Source organism: Littorina saxatilis, linkage group LG5 (assembly GCF_037325665.1).
Source record: "Littorina saxatilis isolate snail1 linkage group LG5, US_GU_Lsax_2.0, whole genome shotgun sequence".
Taxonomy (NCBI): Eukaryota; Metazoa; Mollusca; class Gastropoda; order Littorinimorpha; family Littorinidae; genus Littorina; species Littorina saxatilis.
The window spans coordinates 51,815,072-51,839,092 of NC_090249.1; the positions used below are offsets into that span (position 1 = coordinate 51,815,072).

General features: G+C 41.4%; 1 protein-coding gene and 1 long non-coding RNA gene across 2 annotated transcripts in view; both read right to left on the reverse strand.

Moving 5' to 3' along the window:
• Positions 1-1,929: 1,929 nt before the first annotated feature.
• On the reverse strand, positions 1,930-7,318 carry LOC138967415 (uncharacterized). The gene is made up of 5 exons (XR_011455945.1): positions 6,912-7,318; positions 5,339-5,575; positions 4,015-4,150; positions 2,562-2,724; positions 1,930-2,158 (listed from the first exon to the last, which is right to left on the reverse strand). It is a non-coding gene; the product is annotated as an uncharacterized lncRNA (long non-coding RNA).
• A 10,097-nt stretch (positions 7,319-17,415) lies between these two features.
• Positions 17,416-24,021, reverse strand: part of LOC138967791 (tyrosine-protein kinase transmembrane receptor Ror2-like) — a gene marked incomplete in the record, with an annotated part of 138,235 nt that continues 131,629 nt past the window's right edge. The window contains 3 exon segments of the mRNA XM_070340448.1: positions 17,416-22,397; positions 22,733-22,975; positions 23,963-24,021. The exon segment at positions 23,963-24,021 is cut by the window's right edge and continues 144 nt beyond it. Coding sequence (XP_070196549.1) covers positions 21,091-22,397; positions 22,733-22,975; positions 23,963-24,021 — 1,609 coding nt within the window.

Below are 24,021 nucleotides of genomic sequence, written 5' to 3' on the forward strand. Positions count from 1 at the left end.
TTTTGTAATTACTACTTTTTTTTTACCGGTCAAACCAAATAACAATCGGTACGTCTGACCGACATCCACTTTTTTTTCCGGTATTGGCGAATCTTAACCGGTAAAATACCGGAAATTACCGGTAAACGCGATCCCTGGCAAGAGCAAGAGCAGAGAGAGAGAGAGAGAGAGAGAGAGAGAGTCAAAGAGAGAGTGTGTGTCTATTAGTGTTACTGTTAGCGTGTATGTATATGAGGGGTTTTCAATTTTGGGGCAAAAATGAAAAAAAAAAATCGGGGGGGAATAATCTTCACCAAAGGAATCAGCAATAATTTTATGTTGAACTATACACATTGGGTATTCCATAGGTCGCTTCTTGCCACTTTTACAAAACTATGTGAAGAAATATAAAAATGTGAAAAAATGTACACATGTGAAAATGTCCGTCGTGTCACGGACAAGTTTTTTTATTTTTTTTATGATAAATTTAATCACTCAGTCCATTTCTTTTCAGTTACACAACACACAGATCAGCCTTCAATGGAATAAATCAAAATATGTGGGTTTTGTTTTAAAGAAAGTGCATTCCCAGTCAGCACACCAAGCTTGTCCCAAGGTTGGGCTAAGCTTGGCTACTAGCTTGGACCCAGACTGGCAGCCAAGCTTGGGCCAAGGTAGAAATGCTCACTGGGCCAACCTTGGCACAAGCTTGGCAGCCTGGTTGGCATATCCTTGGCACATGCTTGGCAGCCTGGTTGGCATACCCTTGGCAGCCTGGTTGGCATACCCTTGGCACATGCTTGGCAGCCTGGTTGGCATATCCTTGGCAGCCTGGTTGGCATACCCTTGGCACATGCTTGGCAGCCTGGTTGGCATACCCTTGGCAGCCTGGTTGGCATACCCTTGGCACATGCTTGGCAGCCTGGTTGGGATTAAGGTGGCTTATGCTTGGGAGCCAAGTTAGCTCCAGCCTGGGAATTACAGGGTGGGCCATAAAAAGTGTCCACATTTAATTTGTTAATATTTTTCCTGTAAAGTGATATTTTCTTTTCTGTTTCAGATAGAATTTGAGACAAGCATCTTAGAATTCTTTTAAAGCCTGAATGGATCGCATTCCAGTACAGGAAAGGACCAAAATCGTTGAACTTTACTTTGCTACCAATTCTGTGGTTCTCGCCCAGCGCGCTTTTCGGAGAGAGTTCCCTGGCACACACTGTCCATGTGCGAGAACTGTGAAGCGCCTTGTGGATAAATTCAGGAACACTGGTAGTCTCGCAGATAACAATAAAGGACATAGTGGTCGACCAGTGTTCCTGAATTTATCCACGAGGCGCTTCACAGTTCTCGCACATGGACAGTGTGTGCCAGGGAACTCTCCGAAAAGCGCGTTGGGCGAGAACCACAGAATTGGTAGCAAAGTAAAGTTCAACGATTTTGGTCCTTTCCTGTACTGGAATGCGATCCATTCAGGCTTTAAAAGAATTCTAAGATGCTTGTCTCAAATTCTATCTGAAACAGAAAAGAAAATATCACTTTACAGGAAAAATATTAACAAATTAAATGTGGACACTTTTTATGGCCCACCCTGTATATCAGATTCACTGTCACGTATCAGTGCTGTCTTTTACAAGTGTGCTTTTTTTTCTTTTTTGCAAAATGAATTAGAAATTGTAAGGCTAATGAAATCAGACTGGTAGACTTATAATGCGATCAAGTGGGATGCATGTAATTAATAATTTTATTCACTTGTTAAAAACTACAGGCTGATATGTGACAGTAAAGCAAAGATCTAGTGTGGCCAATAGGCCTTTTAAAATTAATCCTTTCTGTCTCACACATACAGCAATGATGGTATTCTGAATCAAAAGGTAAAGAAGGAAAAAAGAAGAAAAAAGATCAAAGGAACATTTTATACATGTACACTATTCAAATTCAGTCAACAAAGCACAAATTCCAAAAAGAACTCTTGCTCAATGTTTTATTTTGTTTTGATCCGTCTATTTTCTTCTGTAAAACAAGCCATTATCAAAAGAGTCAACAAAATGGTTAGGAATCTTTTTGCTGCACCCCAACCCTGTTTTTCCCCCCCCTGACAGCCTGTCCCTCCATGTGCTGAGCCAGTCACCAAGGTAGCTGTTAAATTCATCTTTTGGGGTCTGGTGGCGCTCATGAACTGCATCTGCAAAACAAATGAATTGAATCTTTTTTACTTTCATACAGATTACCCTAATTAAATTTTGATTCAAGCAAACTTTTCGCCAAATATCGCAATATGCCTAAAATATAGACACTACTGAAGCATTGATATGGTTATTTTCAAAGGATACAAGGAGACAGCCTAGGACTCGCTATAGATAGATTTATATAAACAAAATGTGACAAAGGGTATAAAATGATTGTTTTACCTAGTCTGAGTCGTCTGTTACTGTCGTTTATGTTGTTCTTTTCCTTCCAAAATATTTTTGGGTGACTCTGGCAAAAATTTTTTTTAGGGTCGGCACCAGAAATTAGGGTTGGTCGGGTTATCAGAAACAGACAACTTTTTGTTTTGGCCTTAATCCAAGCCCTTGTAATTTACTTACTGAAAAGAACTCTTTTGACGTTCGTCAAAGAGTTGAAGGCCAGCTTCTTGTTTGCACCCCTCAAGTTGCACTTCCCTTGGAGAGATGATGCCAGCAGGGTGCCCCCAGCAGCACGGAGGCTGACCCTGAAGGAGTTCCCTCCAAGGTTGTAGAGGTGGCGCTCCTGAAAAAAAAATTAAGTAAATAATGCCAAGATCCTTTTTTTCAAATGGGAGGGCAGGTAGGCTGACATTCTTATAACAAAGTGGTGAGGATACTTATGCTCAAATTAAGAAGAAAAAAAAAATTGTAGGTAAATTTTGGGCTAGAATAATGGTCAAGTTACTACAACCACTATCATTATCTTGGCCAAAAGATAACGAGGGAAGCTGGCATCATGACGGGTGCTCACCAATTAACTGGTATTGCAAATTATTCCCAACGTCCACCTCTTTTTTTTATGTTATACTAGCGTGAGAGACCCGGCTTCGCCTGGGATTATCCCCATCCAACAAATGGTGTGACCTCTCTTTGTCGCTCCGTCTGCCCCCGCCACTGCTGGACGGGGGTGGCCGGTGCTGGCGGTGGAGGGCGGTGATTCACACATCTACGAATTAGCTATGACTGAGTTGTTCCCCGGACGGAGTTACCTCCCTTTGTTTCCGCCGTGCCCCCCGCCTCTGCGCGGCAGAGGCGGGCGGTGGTGGTGATGGTAGCGGCGAGGGTTCCCACTTCCTTACTTGCTACAAACCCTTGATTTAGCTATGCCCGGGATGTTGGGTTGTCAGTTACCTCCCTTTGTCGCCCCCCCACTGACAAAGTTACCTCCCTTCTTCGCCGCTGTTGCCCCCGCCACTTCATGCCTGAGGCGAAGGTTGATGGTGGTGGTGGGCTGTGATTCACACCTCCTTTCTTTCTAGACTCCTTTCATTTAGCTAGACCGAGTTGTTGCCTAGACAGTTACCTCCCTTTGTTGCCGCCGCTGCCCCTGCCGCTGCGCGTTTGCTATATAGAATTCCATTTTTACTTTTCCCGGTACTGAAAAAGTCAGTGCGGGACGGAATTCCGTTTTTTTTGTGTTTTTTTTTGGTCTTTCTTTTACTGTTGGATTTCTTTCTTTTTTTTTTTTTGGCGGGACGGAATTCCGTCCCAGGTCGGAGGGTCTCCCACCCCTGCAGTACTAATAGCTGGTGCATTATTACTGAAACCACAACTTTATTTCAGGGGGGCTCAGCACAGGTATGGCTTGTTAGTTATGACAGACGTTCAGTTTAAGCATGCTGAACATAGCCCTGGTGCCCATAATAAATGTAAACATTCTAGCTCCTCAATATTTTAATTTGCGGAGGAAATGAAGAAAAAAAATCCTTAGGTCAAGTGTAAAGCACAGGGTCAGGGCCATGAGTATTTTTTTGTTTTTGTTGTTCTTGGCCTTATATATTACAACAATGAGTCCAGTATGCTGATGACTTACCAAAGTACACGTGTTGCCTTTCTTTTCCTTTTTTGGCGGTTTGTACCGTCAAACTCGTCTTCGGTAGTAGTAGCGTTCACATCACTTTTGTCCAGGTACCGCCGCTCAGTTTTTTGCATGGTGTCCCGGCAGCTAGCTGTACAAAAATTTTAACAAAAATTGCAAAGTCTGATGAACTAATTGACACTGGTATTTCCTACATGGAACCTTTCACTCACTACATATATTCACAGGGATTACCAAATCCATCGCCTGATCGCAACAGGCGAGTAAAAATTCAGCCGGGCGAGTAAATAACATCCCGGCATCGCCCCGTTGGCGAGTTAAACCTGTATGTATTGAGATATATATTACAGATGTAGAGTTAATACTAGCCCTGTTGGTGAGTTGAGATTTTGACATTTAAGCACCCCTGTATTCAAATACATTGTCAAAACATAATCATTAATTAGTCACTGAAGATTGCAACTACAACTAGGTCAAATACGACATGGACTGATTTACTGGTTGTGAAATCCAAAACCACAAATAAAAGTCAAAAGATTGTAATCCAATTTCTGGCCTGCCTGAATTGAAAACAATATCAAAATCTACATGTGCCGTTTTAACTTTTATCATCTCAATTCAAAGACTCTGAGACTAGTTCTTACTTAGGAGCTCTAGTGGTAAAAGTGATTCATTAGAATGATATATAAATGGAGCTATCAGGTATTTACAATCAAAATCAATTATATTATTAGTTTCCAGGGCTAAAAATTAACTTTTTTTATTTGAGTGCAACCTGGGCGCACTGCTGAAAAAGTTTGAGTGCCCCGATGGAACTTTGAGTGCCCTGATTATTTCGGGAGTCACCAGGCTGTGACGCAAACTTCCTCTGCCAGATTTTCCGAAGGGGGGTGGGGGGGGACCAAGCCGCAACTCAAACTTTGTCTACCAGATTTTTTGCGAAGCGGGGTGTGTGTGAAGCACGCCACAACTCAACTTTGTCTACCAGATTTTTTTAAGGGGGGGGGAGGGGGGAGGGGGGGGGGGGAGGGGGGGGGCAACTCAAACTTTCTCCACCAGATTTTTTGCAGTGGGGTGGGGGGGGGGGGGGGGGGGTTGGGGGTGCTATGCTTCTACTGACTAAATCAAAGTCATTGTTTTCGATTTTTTTGCGTGCAAATCGGACACCTTTTTGACGCCAACCTTGCGTGCCCGTCACCAACTTTCTGTGTAAAATGCACCGGGCACCCTTAATTTCGAGCCCTGGTCTCAAAGACAGTTATTCACATTTATAAGAAACAGCTCAACTAGATCATATAACAGATTCAAAGTCACTTACTACTACTCGTGACCAACTTGTGGTACGGGAATCTCGCCCAGTCTGGCCTTGGAAGCGCGCCGTTCTTCATCATCGCTGTTGTGCAATAAGGCGGCCACATGCACTCTAGTGTGTCAAAGATGAGCCAAGAGTCTGGCACCACAGAGACACCAGGATTCCCGTCTTTGTCGGTGTCTTCGATCTGCCACTCGATGAGGTGGTAATGAATCGTGGAGCTAGACATCTGCGCAGCATAGCCTGCAAATTCGGATTATCATGCCTTTAAGTTTAGCACAAAGGATAACTTATAACAAATCACAGAAGAACATCTCTACCGTAGAGATTGTGCTAGTTGTACTTTGTATACATTTGATTTAGGAAATAAAAAGAAATCATAAATTTATTGGGTAAAGTGGCCACAACCCTTCAAGTTTCAAATTCAACTGTATCAGTATTTGGCAATCATACAGTCTCTGCTCATTTTACTCTTGTAAAAAATGAAAATAAATTACATGATCTTCACTCTCATACTAAGCTTCTATGCTTGCCTAGGTTTCCCACCAAGGACGAGTCCTGACAGAGTAATAATCACAGGAGAAACCTGCCCCCACGTTTTAGGGACAGCAGAATTTCAGCAACTTTCCTCCGACGGTAGAAACCAAAGACAAGCCTGATAGCTCACAAAAAGGTAGATAAAAAAACTGATAAAAAAAATACAACCTTATTCTAAATATTCATTATGCCAACCATCTCATCTCTTTGCAAATATAATTTAGAACAAAATCAGTTTGCCACTGCTACGGAGCTGGGACAACAAAATCCTGAGCAAGTCTTGAACTAGTGGCCGCGGACAAGATTCAGAGGAAAAAGGACAAATGCATCTTTGTAACTGTAAGGCAACAACACCATTTTATCTTGAACCTCTGAGAGAAAGACTCTCACAAGATCTTGTGACAGATGGTCACACTGAACGATACCAAAATCGCTGGAAATATAAGGATACTGAAAGAAATCACAAACTCTATTAAACTTCTTCAATACCATTACCAACACAACTTCCTCAACATCTCTGACACTTAAAATGTTCTGAATAAGAAAAAACTTGTTATTGACCCTCACACAGTTGTCTCCACGATTCACAGACAGGAAAGTCCCATTGAAATTAATCTGTTTAAACTGAATGCAATCTTCAGGAGCTTGGTGTGGTGGGAGTGCTCCATGCAACTTCACACTGAGTCACGGTCTGAGACTGATAGCGAGACTGAGAGAGGGATGAGAGTCCGAATCAGATGCAAGTGCCGTTGGCTTAATTTGTGGCAGACCTGCGGTTCCACTAGTCGCATCATTACTATCACTCTCAATGATTGCCGATTCCGACTGAGGATGAGATGATTGGCATACTAATGAATCTGCTGTGTCAGATATTCTCGACACTTTGCGCGCGGCTTCGGTTTGCTGCAGACATGCCGCCATTGTTTCAGCCACATTCTTGCGAATTCTTCTGCTGACAGACGCAGAGGTAGCCATACTAACTTTGTAACGAACTAAAGTAAAACAACAGGTATCTAGAAAGATAAGTATAGATAATGTGTACCTTTCGAAACAATCTGGTGATTGAGAATGACGGATGAGAGAGATTAATCGCAAATTGCTGGCACTGGTTCTGGTACTGGTGAAGAAAAGCAGGCGAGAGCGGGCGAAGTCTGCGAAGTAGTTGTGAGATGCAAAATCGGTGATTGTAGTAACGCTTCTTTTTATGGTTAAATCCAGTCTTTTTAGCTTAAAATGTACTCTTTAAAGAGTTTGGGATTTTATGGCAAGTAAAAGTTGAATCTACTTTTTTTATTTTCTGCTGACTTCTTGGGTTTTCCTTGGGAGCCAAGTGATCTATTTATAGCTTGCCTGGCAAATGTCTGGCATCCAGTCATGCCGCGCACAGCGTTTTCATGACTGGATGCCAAGCTAGAACCAAGGTTGGCACATCCTTGGCGTCCAAGAGCCAAGGATGAGCTTGGCTGCCAACCTTGGAACAAGGTTGGCCCAAGGGTAGTGTGCACACTGGGTTGATTACAGAAAATGATAGAGTAGAAAGAAAAAGTAATAAATCACAGCACACGTCAACACACATAAAACTGAAACAAATGCACACATTTATGTGAAACTTTTTTTTACTAGTAACTCTAAACGATGGCAACAAGCACCCAAAACCCTTGATTATGAAACAACATCTTTGGTTTGCAAATTAAGCCTTAGTGTGCAGTGTGACACGATGGACACGCTCGTGACACGATGGACACGCTCGTGACACGATAGACATTTGCACATACAAAAGGAAGCAAGTTTGAAAATTACATTTTTTTAAAATTGGGTATTAAACTAAGCAAACAAAAAGCAGAATTGGAATGCCTTTCCACATGGCATTTTTATAAAACTGAACGAGTCAAGAGGAACGACTGAAAAAGTGTAAAGGTAACCGTCTTTGAACTTAATGTCTGGTATGATAGCGAGCTCTAGGTTGAATGAACACATTAGACTGCAACGGGGTGTGTCTCCGGAAAAAGCTTCTCTTGCACATGATTCCATACAAATAGATCTACAGTGTAATGATCAGAGAAGCCATCTTTTTTAACTGGCTCAGAGATGACAGCCAGAATATCTTCATGGGGGTACCATAGTGTGTCCTTCATTCTTGGTGAAAAGAAACAAGTGTCCTTTCCAAGTTGGTGCAAGCAGTCCACCAGGTATTCTCCATTGTCAACGTCTACCACTAGACCGGGATATGCCATCTTGTCGTAAGCGACAAACACCCAACGCCCAAGATAATCTTCCGGTCGAATTCCTTCTACGCTCTTCAAAAAAAGTTAAGGATAACTTTTTTTACAAGCACGCCACACATAACAGACAAGACCGAATTCTTTCTTTTTTTTAAAAATTATATAATTGAACAACCAAGGCGTAATGACAAACAAAGCAAAGATCGAACGCGGCAGCGACAATTTAGCTAGAGTGTGTCAAACGTGACAACCCTCGAAAATGGAATTCACAACAATGTGAATCAGTGTCAATAATGCGTGTGCCCTCTGTTGTGTGCCAGGCATTCAACACATCGTTGGTGCATGGAGTGGATCAGGCTGCATATGTATGCTCTGGGAACTCCATTCCACTCCTGGCTGGAGCCATTGCAGCAGTTGACCCAGATTGGCAGGAGGAGGGTGGTGTTGCTGTACCCGACAACAATTAAAAGCTCGTCCCACATGTGCTCTATGGGGTTCAGGTCCGAGCTGTTGGCTGGCCACATCATCCTGTTGACCCTGGCCTGCTGGATGAAGGTGTTTACAGCTGCAGAGCGATTGGGAGGTGCGTTGTCATCCTGAAGAATCGCACGAGGGCCGATCGCTTGGAGGGCTGGAATGACCAGGGGTTGCAGGATCTCATTCTGATAGCGGACAACGGTCAAGTTGCCCACTACATGGTACAGAGGTGTCCTTTGACGTGTGCTGATCCCTCCCCAGACCATCACAGAGCCTCCGCCAAAACGCTGTCGTTCCAGAACAGCGCCTTCTGCGAAGCGCTCTCCGCGACGCCTTCACACTGACTCGGATGCGACCATCAGCAGGTTCCAAGCAAAAGCGGGACTCATCTGTAAACAACACCTGAGCCCACTGCTGACGTTTCCACCTCACATGTTGAGTGCACCAGGCTCGGCGAGCTGCTCGGTGATTAGCAGTCAGGGTTGTTCCTCGGACTGGACTCCTTGTACTCAAGCCAACGTTGTGTAAGCGGTTTCGGATCGTCTGACCACTAACAACAGTGTTGCCGTGGTAGCTTGTAGGCGTTGCCTAATGTTGTTTGCCGTAGCCATTCTTTGTTGCATGGCCTGCCTCTGAATGAAGCGATCCTCTCTTTGTGTGGTGACTCTGGGCCGACGAGAACGTTGTCGCTCCTGCACTCTTCCAGCTGCGTGGAATCTCTGTTTTAGTCTAATGATGACAGAGGGAGCCACTGCAAGCCTTGGGGCCACTTGCCTGGCAGCAACACTGTCTTGTAGCCATCCTATTGCCCTTACTCTATCCAAATTGCTCAGTTTTCTTCGTGGGGGCATGTTGCTACTGTGCATAATTGTGTCAGCGTGTCAACCTTTAAATACAAGGTGGTGAGCGATGTTAATAGCCAGGACCCTGTTGTAGCACGTGCATCACAACCTTTTGCCCTGGCATGCGTTCCGCAAACTTCATGGGGCTATAAAAAACCACCCTTTTTCTACCAAAATGCAGAAACTTTTGAGAAGTCACACAAAGGGAAATAACTCTGCCTGCCAAACAAAATTCTAGGTCAAGACTCATTGTTCATTTGTTAATTCAAACACATTAATCTTTTGATTATTATGTCGATGTTTAATTTTTTGGCAATTTTTTATAATTAGATCCGTTTTTTCAACCGATCCTTAACTTTTTTTGAAGAGTGTATGTATCACTAGATCTACATGCTTACATTGTCAGGTGTATAGCTAGCCCATTTCATCGCCTATACATAAATAACTGAATTACATCGAACAAGACACACGAATATGTCCGTTGTGTCACAATTGTGTCCATCGTGTCACGACTGAGATCGTGACACGATGGACCGTGACACGATGGACAAATTTCAACAAAAAAAATTATGAATGCTCCCTGTTCCAAATTTGATTGCAATTTCAAATCTAGATAGTTAAGTGTCCCAAAGTCCCATGTATTGAATGTGATTTGAGCACATTTCAAGTTTTAATCACTATCACACACCCCGTGACACGATGGACATAAAATATTTTTAATACTCACTTTGACAACTTCAGGACACCAATAAAATAAGACGTAAAGGCCACGCGGCGATAGGTTTTTCCTGAAAGGAGGCGACAAAAGGGACGCGATCTTGGTTACATTTAAAATTACGAAAAAAGGGACCCGTCATTGTTTTTCAGTCGCGTTCAGTAAACGTGACACGACGGACATAAAAAGTGAAGACAGCATTTTTTGCTCTTTTATTTTCGTTTCATAAATAAAGTATAAAAGGACATTAAAAAAGCTGCTCACAGATCGGTTAGTGTTCTAAAAAACAATTTTTTTAATATTTTTTCATTCATGTACGATTTTTTTCTGACGATCTACAGACATTTGAAATTTTGCCTTCTAACCAAAAGACACCCATTTTTTGACACCCTCGCTTACTATTTGACCTTAAAGGGTATAAGGTAAACACACAAATAACGCAAAACTCTTGACCAGTTTGCGAAGGACATTTTGAAGAAGACATTAACCCGAATTTCAGTACAATCGGAGCACTGTGTGAAGCTCTGAATTTTTTTGAAGTTGAAAGACACGTTTTTGCCTCAAAATTGTGAGAGTACCAGAAAGAAAAACAGAGAGAGATAGAGAGCGCATGTTTTTGCTTGTGTGTGTGTGTGTGTGTGTGTCCCTGAGCAGTCTTATAGATGGCTGATTTTGTTTTTCAAGTTAAGCTATTTGCGTGAATGTGTCTGGTAAGGAGATGCTTGACTGTTTAGACTAGAGATGTTTATTCTTTGTTCAATCCTTTGAGAAATCAGTTCATTTGACCTGAGAATATTAGTGATGCTTTCAGCAGTTGTGAAATAAATTGTACAAAAAGAGAGAGTCGTCTGTATGTGTGTGTTTTGTCATCCATTCTAGGTCTTTGTCCACATCACCTTTAAAGATGGCTTCATACTCATCCTATGTCAAAGTTTTGAGTGAAGTTCATGTGAGATCTGTACACAAATGACAAACTTTCACACATGTTTATGATCATCTGTGCACACACACGCACGCATGCATGCACACATGCACACACACACAGAACCAATGCTTCTTTCATTCACGTTTTAATTCATGTAAACATCATTCACATTTGTACTCATCAGTACAAATTGTGTTATCTTACAACACTGTAGACTTGTTTCAGGAAGACAGTGGGAGTTTTGTTATAGACATAAACATGAATACTGTACAAGCGACAACGAAGTCAATGTTATGAAAATGTAATTATCAGACAATTATCACCCTGCACAAAACACACCAGTCAGTCTGTACCCTTTGGACATGAACATACATGGTATAACAACATGAAGTCACATTTCCTGGGAAAACTTTGTTTTTTTTCTAAATGTAACTCCAGAACATTTCTCTGTACTTACTGGTCAACATGTATAGGTCATTAACAAAAGCAGAAAAAGTACTGCAACATAGAGCTCACAATGAACGAATCTCAGAAATGACTCTTTGTCAGGTTTTTATAGGTTGTGAAAGAGTTCCATTTCCTTGAAAACATTGAGGCAAATAGTCCCATGACAAATAAGCTAAACACAAGGAAGTGGTGTGTCTACACATACACATGATGTCGGCGATCTGTTCATTAATGCAAGAGGTCACATATGCATGAAATAGACAGCTCCGATATGCATTATACTTTCAAACAAAAAGAGGCTGGTATTGAAAACACAGATCTGAGCTCACTAATTGTTCACACATTTCTTTATGTTCCACGTTCAGACAATAAAGTTGTATTGAATTTTCACTGGGATGTCACAGTCGATCGCTTGACAACATCACATGGGTTAATTTGCCTCAGTGAGTCCAAGCAAAAGCAACTCTTTCACAATTCATAAAAACCTGTCGAGAGTTATTTTCAGAATCCGTCTATTCTAACACAGTAAGAAAGGAAGGCGGGTCAGCCCATGAGTGCATGCAGTAATAAAACGAACAGTTTGGTCTACCTTTAACTTTGTAAAACTATATAAATTGTCGTCTATATCATAATATCAATGCAAAATTAACACAGTAAGGAAATGTTTGGTTATTTTAATAGCAAGGGCGGGGAGATAGTTCAATCAGTATAGTAGCACTGGCTTTGAAACCACTGCTTGGTCACTATCATAGGTGGGGGGTTGAATCCCGGATTCAGTGACAGATTTATTTCCTGGAGTCAACTGTGTGCAGGCTCTCCTCCTGCAGTGCCCCCAAAACCCTCATGTAAACGCATTCGCACTGTAAAGATACCAAGTTGACAGGAAATGCCTCAGGGCTTGGAACACACGCATGCAGGATAAACTGCGTGGCAGCTCGCTTTCCCCGGGAAGAAAGCAACCAAATGTCCATGAGGGCGACCTCACAGGACTATACTTATTACCTCAATTGGAGCATTTACCGGACCTTAAGGCCAAACAAAAAATAGGTCTGTTTACGGTAACATAGGCCCAAAAAATAGGGTCGGTAGGTCGGGATTTTTTTTTTTTTTTTTTTTCCCCCAAAAAACCATATTTTTACGTTATTTTGCCAAAAAACAAAAGATTTTTTTTTTTTTTTCCCCAAATGCCAAAAAAAAGTCTAGGGTCGCGAAAAAAAAAAATAGGGTCGGTCGGGTTACCGTAAACAGACTATTTTTTTTTTTTTGCCTAAGAAAGGCTAGCATCAGCTGGTTTGTAAGCTCTTATAATGCAGCTCTGTTTACTCGTATCTGGACTTAACATTTAGCAGGGCTCCCCATAGCGTGCGTCCCTGCGTCCTATACGCACTAGCACTAGAAGCCGAAAACACGTACTAGAAATGTATGGAGGGGGTCCCTGGACGCACTAGACTTTAAAAGAGCGGGTCCTAGGACCCACTAAATTTCCTTTATCGTGCATACCGTAGATACCATTTTCAGACTGCAATCGACACTTCGCAGTACCACAATGTTTTATAAGTACACTGGGACTTTTTGGCTTTTGGATCCTTGGAGGCCCCCTAAAATACTGCAGTGGGGGTCCATGGATCCTCTAAAATTTAAAAGTGGGGATCCCGGGACGCACTAGGAGGGGCGTCCGTGGGGAGCCCTGTTCAGTGTCGCTGACGATGCTCATTGTGGCTCTGGGCCCTTCAACCTGGGCCCTGAACGTGTCGGTTTGAGCTCTTCTTCTTCTTCTTGGCGTTCGCAGAGGTTACACGATCAGTCCAGCACTGGTGATAAATGTTGTCGTTTTCTCCAACTCCTGTCGACTGCCGTATAGTTTGGTCTGCAAGGGAGTTGGTGACGGCCACACTTCTTTTCGTTCGTCATCTAGTAAGGGACATCGCTGTAAGATGTGTTCCCCGGTTTGAGCTAACCATGACATTCGTTTGCTCCTTTCATTTGCTGGAAATACTTTGTTTGATTTGAATTTCAGCAGAATGCTTTCACCATTTGTCTTGGATCATTTGTCTTGTCTACAAACATAATCTGAAAAGCCAGTGAACATAAGCATTAAATAGAATCTCTTTGCTACAAACTCATCTCATAAAGATGCCACTGCAAATTAAACACACACAAAATAACTTATATAAGTAAAGGAGGATGGAGGTAGTGAACAAAAAGGTCAACACAGGAGCAGGACAATATCAAGTAGGGGTAAAAGGTTAAAAATCAATCACAACTTATTTGGTCAGCAAAAGATGTACACTGGTCCCAGGGGAGAAAGAATGAAACTGTACGATTGAATTAAGAAATGTTACATTACAACAAAGAAAGGGAAGTAATTGTATAAATGTAAAGAAAGACAAATGAAGCCATCCATAGGATATATGTGATTAACAACCCTTAATTGTTATGACCCTAACCCCTCATTTAAAACATATATAATTATTTACTCTATCACTACAGGGGAACCTGCGATGTGAGGCCCCTATGATGAGTGGACACTTCCCATGAAAGGACACCTTCTGGAGTCCCTTTGTCTATTATCATGACCAAAATCTACCTGTCATGACAGGCCACCTGCAGTGTAGGGACACTTTAAACTGGTCCTAAGCTGGGGTCCTTTCGTCGAAGGTACCACTGTAGCAATAAACCGTTGACTGCTTGCATTACAGCTCAATCTGAATATTAATTCCTGCCTTCAAGTGTTGTTTGTTTCTTCATCATATACCAGTAGCTGATGACTGGTATATATAGGTGTGACATTTAAGGGTGTGCACAGTACATCGCTGTTATCAAAATAACTTATTGTACACTATCGTTTTTTTTTTTACACAGCAGGTCGACGATCTCTGATGCTGAGATTTACATTTACATAGATAAACCAAATGTATTCTGAAAAGTTGTTTTCTAAAACTTTGTAAGTTCCTTCTGGAAAGTGACAAACATCTTAAATCACACCTGAAAATGCAGAAACAAACATTCATCCATCCTCCCCCCCCCCCCTCCCCCCCTGCAAACCACATACCCAGCCCTTTCTTGTACTCACTGCGTCTCACCCTCAGATTGCAGTAATGAATTAATTTGCATTTAAAATTTAAACAAACACATAATGCAATTACATTATATGCTTGGTCAGAACGGCTAAAAGAAGCAAACACAGTTAAAAGTCTCAGCTATAAAAGCATGCATTCAGTGCATACCAACAAAGAATGAAATACACATTTATGTTAAAGGCTTACTAACTCGCTCGCGTGTTTACGATGTGTAGTTTGCCCACAATCGATGTCAAATGCATCAAAAGGCCAGATAATGACGATATGTCGCAATGCGCGGACCATATACATGCATTACAGCTTGTTCTAGCCTCTGAAAAAGTGAGGATGTCAACAAAGACGCGGAGTTATTTCCCTTGCGTCAACGCTACCTCTGTTGGCAAATCTATAAATAGGACGATCTAGATCAAAATAAAAATTCAAATATCTCAACATTGAAGGGGTCCTAGACCACAATATTTTGCAGGGAACTTAATTTAGCATGTCTCCAGCTGTTGGTAAAGCAATTAGCGTGTATAGTCATCGAGTACATATGGCTTTAATGAGACAAGCTGTTTTGAATTTCATGACATCAGCATAAAAATATGACCACCATTGTATGTCTGACAATCATCAACATAATGAAATGATAAACACATGCAAACCAACATAATTGTAATCACATCAAAAACAGTCTTCACAGAGTAGGTCCAAAAATATCTTCAGGCAAACGAGCAGGTTTCAACAAATTAATCTAAACATTTTGAGATGAAAGAGTAATGTGTTCATACCTACAGGGACTATGTTTCTCATTACGCCTCGATCTGATATGATTCCACCTTTCTCGAAATTGTGACTGATAAATGTGGCTATCGTTCACATCTAACCATAATTAAACAGATTGAGAAGAAAGAGTAATTTATTACCTGTTTTTCTCATTATAATTAAATACTACTGTACCTGTCATTCGTCAGATCTCCTAACTGAAATACTCTTGGTTATCTAGTTTTTTTCAAATATCTAAATTCTATTCTCAATTTCTTAGGAGACAAATCCAAGCTGGCTTAGAGTTTGTCCTATTACTATTTATCATGAAAATAGCAAAATGAAATTAATTTCTAGAAACTGTTTTCATAATTTGAGGGATGTTTGTTGTCCCCCCCCCCCCCCTCCCCTAAGAAATTAACAGGCAATTATACAGTAGTGAGCCAGCTGGTGATGCAAACCACAGCTCTGATATGGAACTTAAAACCAGAGAAGATGCTGAAAGGGGAACAAAACTGTTTTAAAAACATCTAAAGGGAGGGGTAAAAAAATTGGAGAAAAATTAAAGAAAAGGGAACTTTACTGTGCTCACTCTCACTTCAAGCTGAATTTCTAAACGTTCAAGGAAGTATCAGTGATAGCACATTGTAAAACAGATGAAAATTATGGAAAATAGTCTTGCATTGCGCATTAAAATAAGTTTGACCGCAGTGACTGTTTTCGCAGAAATGGCCACATTTGACCATAGGGCATGATGATGAAAACAATCAATTGTACTCAGCTGCTTTCACTTGATAAATTTTAACAAATTTGCACAATGTACTAGTATATATCTACTATAATTCTCTAACTCTTAAAAATTGTCTGAAGGTGAATGTATGTAACTCTATGTAATATGATAAACATCTGTCAGAAGAAAGAAAGCAAAGGTTACTACTTGATAAAAAAACAAGTCGCGTAAGGCGAAAATACAACATTTAGTCAAGTAGCTGTCGAACTCACAGAATGAAACTGAACGCAATGCAACGCAGCAAGACCGTATACTCGTAGCATCGTCACTCCACCGCCCGTGGCAAAGGCAGTGCACGTGGAATTGACAAGAAGAGCGGGGTATTCGTTGCGCTGAGAAGGATAGCACGCTTTTCTGTACCTCTCTTCGTTTTAACTTTCTGAGCGTGTTTTTAATCCAAACATATCATATCTATATATTTTTGGAATCAGGAACCGACAAGGAATAAGATGAAAGTGTTTTTAAATTGATTTCGACAATTACATTTTGATAATAATTTTTATATATTTAATTTTCAGAGCTTGTTTGTAATTTGAATATAACATATTTATATGTTTTTGGAATCAGCAAATGATGGAGAATAAGATAAACGTAAATTTGGATCGTTTTATAAAATTTTTTTGTTTTTTTACAATTTTCGGATTTTTAATGACCAAAGTCATTAATTAATTTTTAAGCCACCAAGCTGAAATGCAATACCGAAGTCCGGGCTTCGTCGAACAGTACTTGACCAAAATTTCAATCAATTTGGTTGAAAAATGAGGGCGTGACAGTGCCGCCTCAACTTTCACGAAAAGCCGGATATGACGTCATCAAAGACATTTATCCAAAAAATGAAAAAAACGTATGGGGATTTCATACCCAGGAACTTTCATGTCAACTTTCATAAAGATCGGTCCAGTAGTTTGGTCTGAATCGCTCTACACACACACACACACACACACACACACACACACGCACAGACACACACACATACACCACGACCCTCGTTTCGATTCCCCCTCGATGTTAAAATATTTGGTCAAAACTTGACTAAATATAAAAAGAGGGCTGTGTGTAAAAGGCACAGTCATTAGATAAATTAGGCAAAAAAAAAAATAGGCCTGTTTACGGTAACATAGGCCAAAAAAATAGGGTCGGTAGGTCGGGATTTTTTTTTTGATTTTTTTTGATATTTTTTTCTCCCAAAAACCACATTTTTACGTTATTTTGCAAAAAAACCCAACAGATTTTTGTTTTGTTTTTTGTTTTTCCCCAAATGCCAAAAAAAAAAAGTCTAGGGTCGCGCGAAAAAAATAGGGTAGGTCGGGTTACCGTAACCACACCTATTTTTTTTTTAGGCCTTAGATAAATTACATGTCTTCATGTACAGGCCTATAACTATAAGAAAGGGGTTGCTGTTAATTTTGGTGTGAAGTTTCTAAACTTTAATAAATTAAAAAAAAAAAGTTTGGCAAAACTGTATCATCTCAAGTGCCAGTGTCAAGTATGTAGGTTTGATATCATTTCACCGGTGTAATTCTGTAGGACACAAATGTGTGAACCTATCTAGACAGGCACATCACATATACATGTATGTAAGCTGGTATACATAAAAATGTAGACATTGTTATTTTGATATCAATTAATTGACATGTCTTTCTTTCTTTATTTGGTGTTTAACGTCGTTTTCAACCACGAAGGTTATATCGCGACGGGGGAAGGAGGGAGATGGGATAGAGCCACTTGTCAATTGTTTCTTGTTCACAAAAGCACTAATCAAAAATTTGCTCCAGGGGCTTGCAACGTAGTACAATGTATTACCTTACTGGGAGAATGCAAGTTTCCAGTACAAAGGACTTAACATTTCTTACATACTGCTTGACTAAAATCTTTACAAAAATTGACTATATTCTATACAAGAAACACTTAACAAGGGTAAACAGAGAAACAGAATCCGTTAGTCGCCTCTTACGACATGCTGGGGAGCATCGGGTAAATTCTTCCCCCTACCCGCGGGGGGTAATTGACATGTAAAAATCAACAAAGAGACACACAGACATATGCTCAGTAAAGTAATGATCTATGATTGGGGTGCATGATGTGTCAAACATTGAATCTAATTTGCTATACTGAAGCAGATCTAAGGAGAATTAAAGCGTATGTGTCCAGACAACTCTAACTGGAATTGTACTTGTCTTTTAAATCCATGATTACTTCCCTTGCTTTGCTTTAAAAAAAACACTGCTTGAAAGCTTCAAAAGTATCGCTGATCTCTTCTCAGGTGTGTTGATCGTATTTCATTCCTTTTCTCTTCAAGAGCAATTATTAGTTCTCCCTGTCCTAACTTTTTTGATATGATAACAAATAATCAAGCACATATTTAAAATCAAGCATCTGGATCCGAATTAACCAGTTTTAGTGTCAAATATCTTGTGTGAACTCCTGTATGTTTGAAATTTTAAACCACACACCCAAAATTCTAACTTTTTTCAAAAAAGTGAGTCGCAAGTGCATCACTTCACACAAACTGAAGAAAATATCTCTGCGTACAAAATGTGTATCTTCTCAGACAATTAAAAGTGATTTAGAACAGAGATACCCACACTAATAACACTTCTACATTCAGTTAGACACATGCAGAGATTTGAACAAGCTTTTGTTTATATCATACCCATTTATGTTAATGAGGAAGACATCAAGGGTGATATTACACTTTTTACAGGCATAACATTTTAAGAGGTGTTGTCCACACATACAGCCTGTCACAGTGTTTGGAACACAGCAGTTACTGTATGTACAATGTATGCATCCCTTGTCAAGCAACAATAACATCCATAACATATCATCACAACAGTCACAAATATACCCTTTAACAGAGCACAGTGTTTGTCAATTGTGAACATGATTATAAAACAACATTCAGTTATACTCAGGATCAAGCAAACCTTATACTACCTAGATCTGTAACAAATTGTCAACTAATAAAAACATTACTTGTAATTGAGATAGAAATTTAGTTCTTCGGTAAACTTTTTTTGAATATAACTGTTTCAACACGTTCCTTGTGGAGAGAGTGTGTGCACATAACTGAGTGTGTGAGATCATGTGTGTGTGTGTGTGTGTGTGTGTGTGTGTGTGTGTTTGTGTGTGTGTGTGTGTGTGTGTGTGTGTGTGTGTGTGTGTGTGCAGTGAGTGTGTGTGTGTGTGTGTGCATGCAGGCATGTGTGCATGTGTGTGTGTGTGGGTGTGAATGCGTATCATGGCAAAAACGCATAATTGAAAGTCTATATATGCAAGTTCTCCGTTATTCTTAAGTTTTCCGGATGTTGCAAGATCAAAGATTTTGAGCACACTAATCATCTGTGACACAATTTCAACATTTTCCATTTGATACAATACTAACTGTTGGCAGTGGACTGCATGTAGCTTTAAACAATTTTATTCTTAGGCAAAAAAAACAACTAACGTGACCTAAAAAAATAGGGTTGGTATGTTGGCTTTTTAAAAAAAAATTTTTTTATTTAGTCGAGTTTGAAGGCGGGTAAAAATAGGGTCGGTCGGGTTACCCTGAACCAACTTTTTGTGTGTGTTGGCCTTAGCATGAAATCAGGAGTGATCCGCATACACACTACAACCATTGGCTGGTTTCCAGCACGTGTGCACATCTATAGAGATTTAAACAACAGATATACGACTATTCCTAGATCTGTACGAGATAATCAGGTTATAGATTAGTAACAAGAACATTGCCCCTTTGAAAGAGACCCATGCAATGGATGTCCAACATGAACCTTTCTTTCATCTTTTCTCTCATTAAATGAGGCATCAGTAAAAATATATACCCATGAAAAATTGAACAATAAACAACATGCACAAAACTTATGAATGGAAGATCATTTTCTGTTGTTTCTCTGGTCAAATCAGGCAAAATCAAAAGCATACATATTGAGGTGTACCTCTTCAATGGTAAGATCATTTTAGAGTCTTTTCTCTCCCTCTCCCCTGTGTCTGTGTTGGGCCTGGGGTCCGTTCGCATTGCACATAAAACAACTTCACCTCACCTCACCTCAGCAAAATCTTAAGCCACAACAAGCAGATTCAGTGTCCAAAAAGCACAGCATAACACTGATCACTTGTCAACTTTCAGCATGGAAAATGCACAGCATATTAACATTGATCACTTGTCAACTTTCAGCATGGAAAATGCACAGCATAACATGTACTGATCCCTTGTCAAATTTCAGTGTCCAAAATGCACAGCATAACACTGATCACTTTGTTCAACTTTCAGTGTCCAAAATGCACAGCATAACACTGATCACTTTGTTCAACTTTCAGTGTCCAAAATTCACAGCATAACACTGATCACTTTGTTCAACTTTCAGTGTCCAAAATGCACAGCATAACAGTATTAACACTGATCACTTTGTTCAACTTTCAGTGTCCAAAATTCACAGCATAACACTGATCACTTTGTTCAACTCTCAGTGTCCAAAATTCACAGCATAACACTGATCACTTTGTTCAACTTTCAGTGTCCAAAATGCACAGCATAACACTGATCACTTTGTTCAACTTTCAGTGTCCAAAATTCACAGCATAACACTGATCACTTTGTTCAACTTTCAGTGTCCAAAATTCACAGCATAACACTGATCACTTTGTTCAACTTTCAGTGTCCAAAATTCACAGCATAACGCTGATCACTTTGTTCAACTCTCAGCGTCCAAAATTCACAGCATAACACTGATCACTTTGTTCAACTCTCAGTGTTCAAAATTCACAGCATAACGCTGATCACTTTGTTCAACTTTCAGTGTCCAAAATTCACAGCATAACACTGATCACTTTGTTCAACTTTCAGTGTCCAAAATTCACAGCATAACACTGATCACTTTGTTCAACTTTCAGTGTCCAAAATTCACAGCATAACACTGACGACTTGTCAACTCTCAGCGTGAAAAACGCATGCAAAACAACGTTCTTCCCTCCACTCATCAAACCACTTCTTTCAACTTGCCCACCTCGCTTTTCTCAAACTTTTCGTGCATGTTTTTCAGGGTTTTGTGTAAGTTGTTGAACGCGGGGCGTGAGGCTGGTCGCCGGTGCCAACACTGCTTCATGAGTTCGTACATCTGCTGAGGCGTCCGGTCCGGCTGGGCGAGCACCTTGCCCTCCTTGATGTAACGCACCACCTCGTCGTGAGTCAGTCCGTAGTAAGGCTGGAGGGCGAAGGAGAAGATCTCCCACAGAACCACGCCGAACGACCACACGTCAGACTGCGTGGAGAATTTATTGTACAGGATGGACTCCAGCGGCATCCAGCGGATGGGTATAGCATCGTGTTCACTGCCGCGGTAATAGTCCACGCTGTGTACACTTCGCGCCAAACCAAAGTCTGAGATTTTGACCTTGAGGTCGTTCCCCACCAGGCAGTTTCGTGTGGCAAGGTCGCGGTGGACGTAGCCTCTCTGCGCTAGGTAGGCCATCCCTCCCGCCACTTGTTGCGCTATGAACAGCTGTTCGCAGGTTGTTAGTCTGGCTGGGGAACCCTCTCCATTCCCCCCTTCCCCATCCCCTGCTGCTTCCCCCCCTTGTCCCCCCTCCTCCTCGAGCTCCACTTCCACGCGGAGTCCGTCCTCCAAGTCTACCATGTGGTTCCGCGAGCGAGGCACGCGTAAACTGAAATGCTCTGGGCTGCACAGTCTGAGGAACTCGTTCAAATCTCCCTTGCTCATGAACTCGAACAACAAACACATGGGTTTCCCCACCGCGCACACCCCCAACAACCGCACAATGTTGGGGTGGTCGAAGTCTGCCATGAGGGACGCTTCTCGTTCGAAATCCGACTGCAGGTCGCCGGAAGCGTCCTCCTTCAGCATTTTGACGGCGATGAGCGTGGACTCCCCTGATTTTATCCTCCCTCCGACCGTACTGGAGGCAGGGACTTTGGCCTTGAACACACGGCCAAACGCCCCTTGACCAATGTCTCTCAAAAACACAACGTCGTTCCTGGGAAACTCATACCCTTCCAACTTGGGGTTCAGTTTCCCTGTCGTTTTCAGCTGATGGTATGCGGGGTTGTCTGGAAGTTGCGCTATCGCTGCGTCAACATCGTCTTTAGCTGCAGCGCTGTAGCTCAGTCCCCCGCTGCGTCTGCGACGAAACAGGTTGAAGAGAAGGGCAACGAAAAGGCCGATGATGATGACGCCCACGGCGCAGACGACAGAGATGATGATGATGGCGACAAGGGTGAAGGTGGTCTGGTCCGAGTCTGGGTCTACTTGTGTCCTGTTGCCTGTGCCTGAAACAGCAAGAAACATGATAATCTTAAACAAAATTTGAGGAATCTCAAACAAATAAACATTTTGAGAATGAAAGTCAGATCTCGAGCAAGAAACATATCAGATTATGGTCAAAGATGCTGACCAAGAAGTTTTAAATAGAAGTCTATGAATGTGTAAATGTTTCTGATCATGGTCAAAGATGCTGACCAAGAAGTTTTAAATAGAAGTCTATGAATGTGTAAATGTTTCTGATCATGGTCAAAGATGCTGACCAAGAAGTTTTAAATAGAAGCCTATCAATGTGACAATGTTTCTGATGATATCTGTATCACCCAACAATTAAGCAACGTACCACACAGAGGGATGTCACAGTACTCCCAGCGTTTCGCCGGTCGCATGGTGTAACACCACGGCCTCGCCTCCTCCTCTCCGGGGTTGCGGCAGTAGTTCTCCGAGTCGAGCAGCTCCGGGAAAACCTTCGGGGATCGCTCGTGTTGCTGGGGGTAGTTGTCTGTCCACGCCTGGCACGCGATGCCAGACTCCGTCACGTTGACTGTGCCGTTGTACCACCGCCCTTTATCCACGTAGCACTTGTCTGAGGACAGGAAAAGAATGTGAAGATTATTTCTTTGCAAGTGTGGGCACCGGTTAAAAAAATTATATCATGTGTGTGTTAAAAGGGATATTCTATAATATTCTAACCAATAATCTGTGTATAATACAATAGAACCCCCTTTTCTGACTGACACAGCCTTTATCTAGCAATCATGCCTGCCTGAGACTGCCTTTTAGAAACAGCCAAAAAATGGATAACTTCAAATAAAAGCAAATAACTAACCGTTCATCACTTGTGCTGGGCTGTGGTTCATTCGAGTCGTCCATCGTAACTCTAACACCGTGCACTAATTCCTCTGAATCGTCTATTTCTGCTTCTTCAATATCATCGTCGTCTTCAATGTCACTATCAGAGTCAAGTTGGAGCTCTCTCACAACCTCTTGTAAAGAAAATCTTCGATTTCGATTCATTTTCGGCAGATAATGATCCAAATTAAACGTGATCGGGAAAACACAGGAAGTGGTCAAGGGAAGTAACCACTGAAACACTTTTATGCACTGAAAACATGGACTGAGATGTGGATTTGTACGGAGTTTTGCTGTTACGTTTATATTCGTAGCCCGGCAGTAGAGACTGTTTAGCTGTTACGACTATAGTCGTAGCCCGTCAGAAAAGAGTTAAGACTCCCTCCCGTTTAAGACCCTGTTTTCTGAGATTTGTGTACATAACCTCTGTAAATGTACCCCCATTAAGACTCCCTCCTTTTTAAGACCTGATTTCCCCCAGATTTGTAGAGGTCTGAAAAGGGGGTACAAGGGCACCTGTGATGAAAGGACACCTGTGGGCCTAGCCCAAAATGTCCCTACATTGCCGGTGGACTGTCATGACAGGAATACGTGTACTTTAATAAAAATAATAGGGAAAGGGACAACACAAGGCGTCCTTTTAAGGGAGGTGGCCTCTTAACCGAGGGTCCACAAATCGCAGGTACCGCTGTACTGGGGGTGTTCCACTGCAACAACATACCTGTGATTTCTTCCGGAGCAGGTTGTGGGTAGACCTCAGCCTCTGTACAGTTCTCGTTA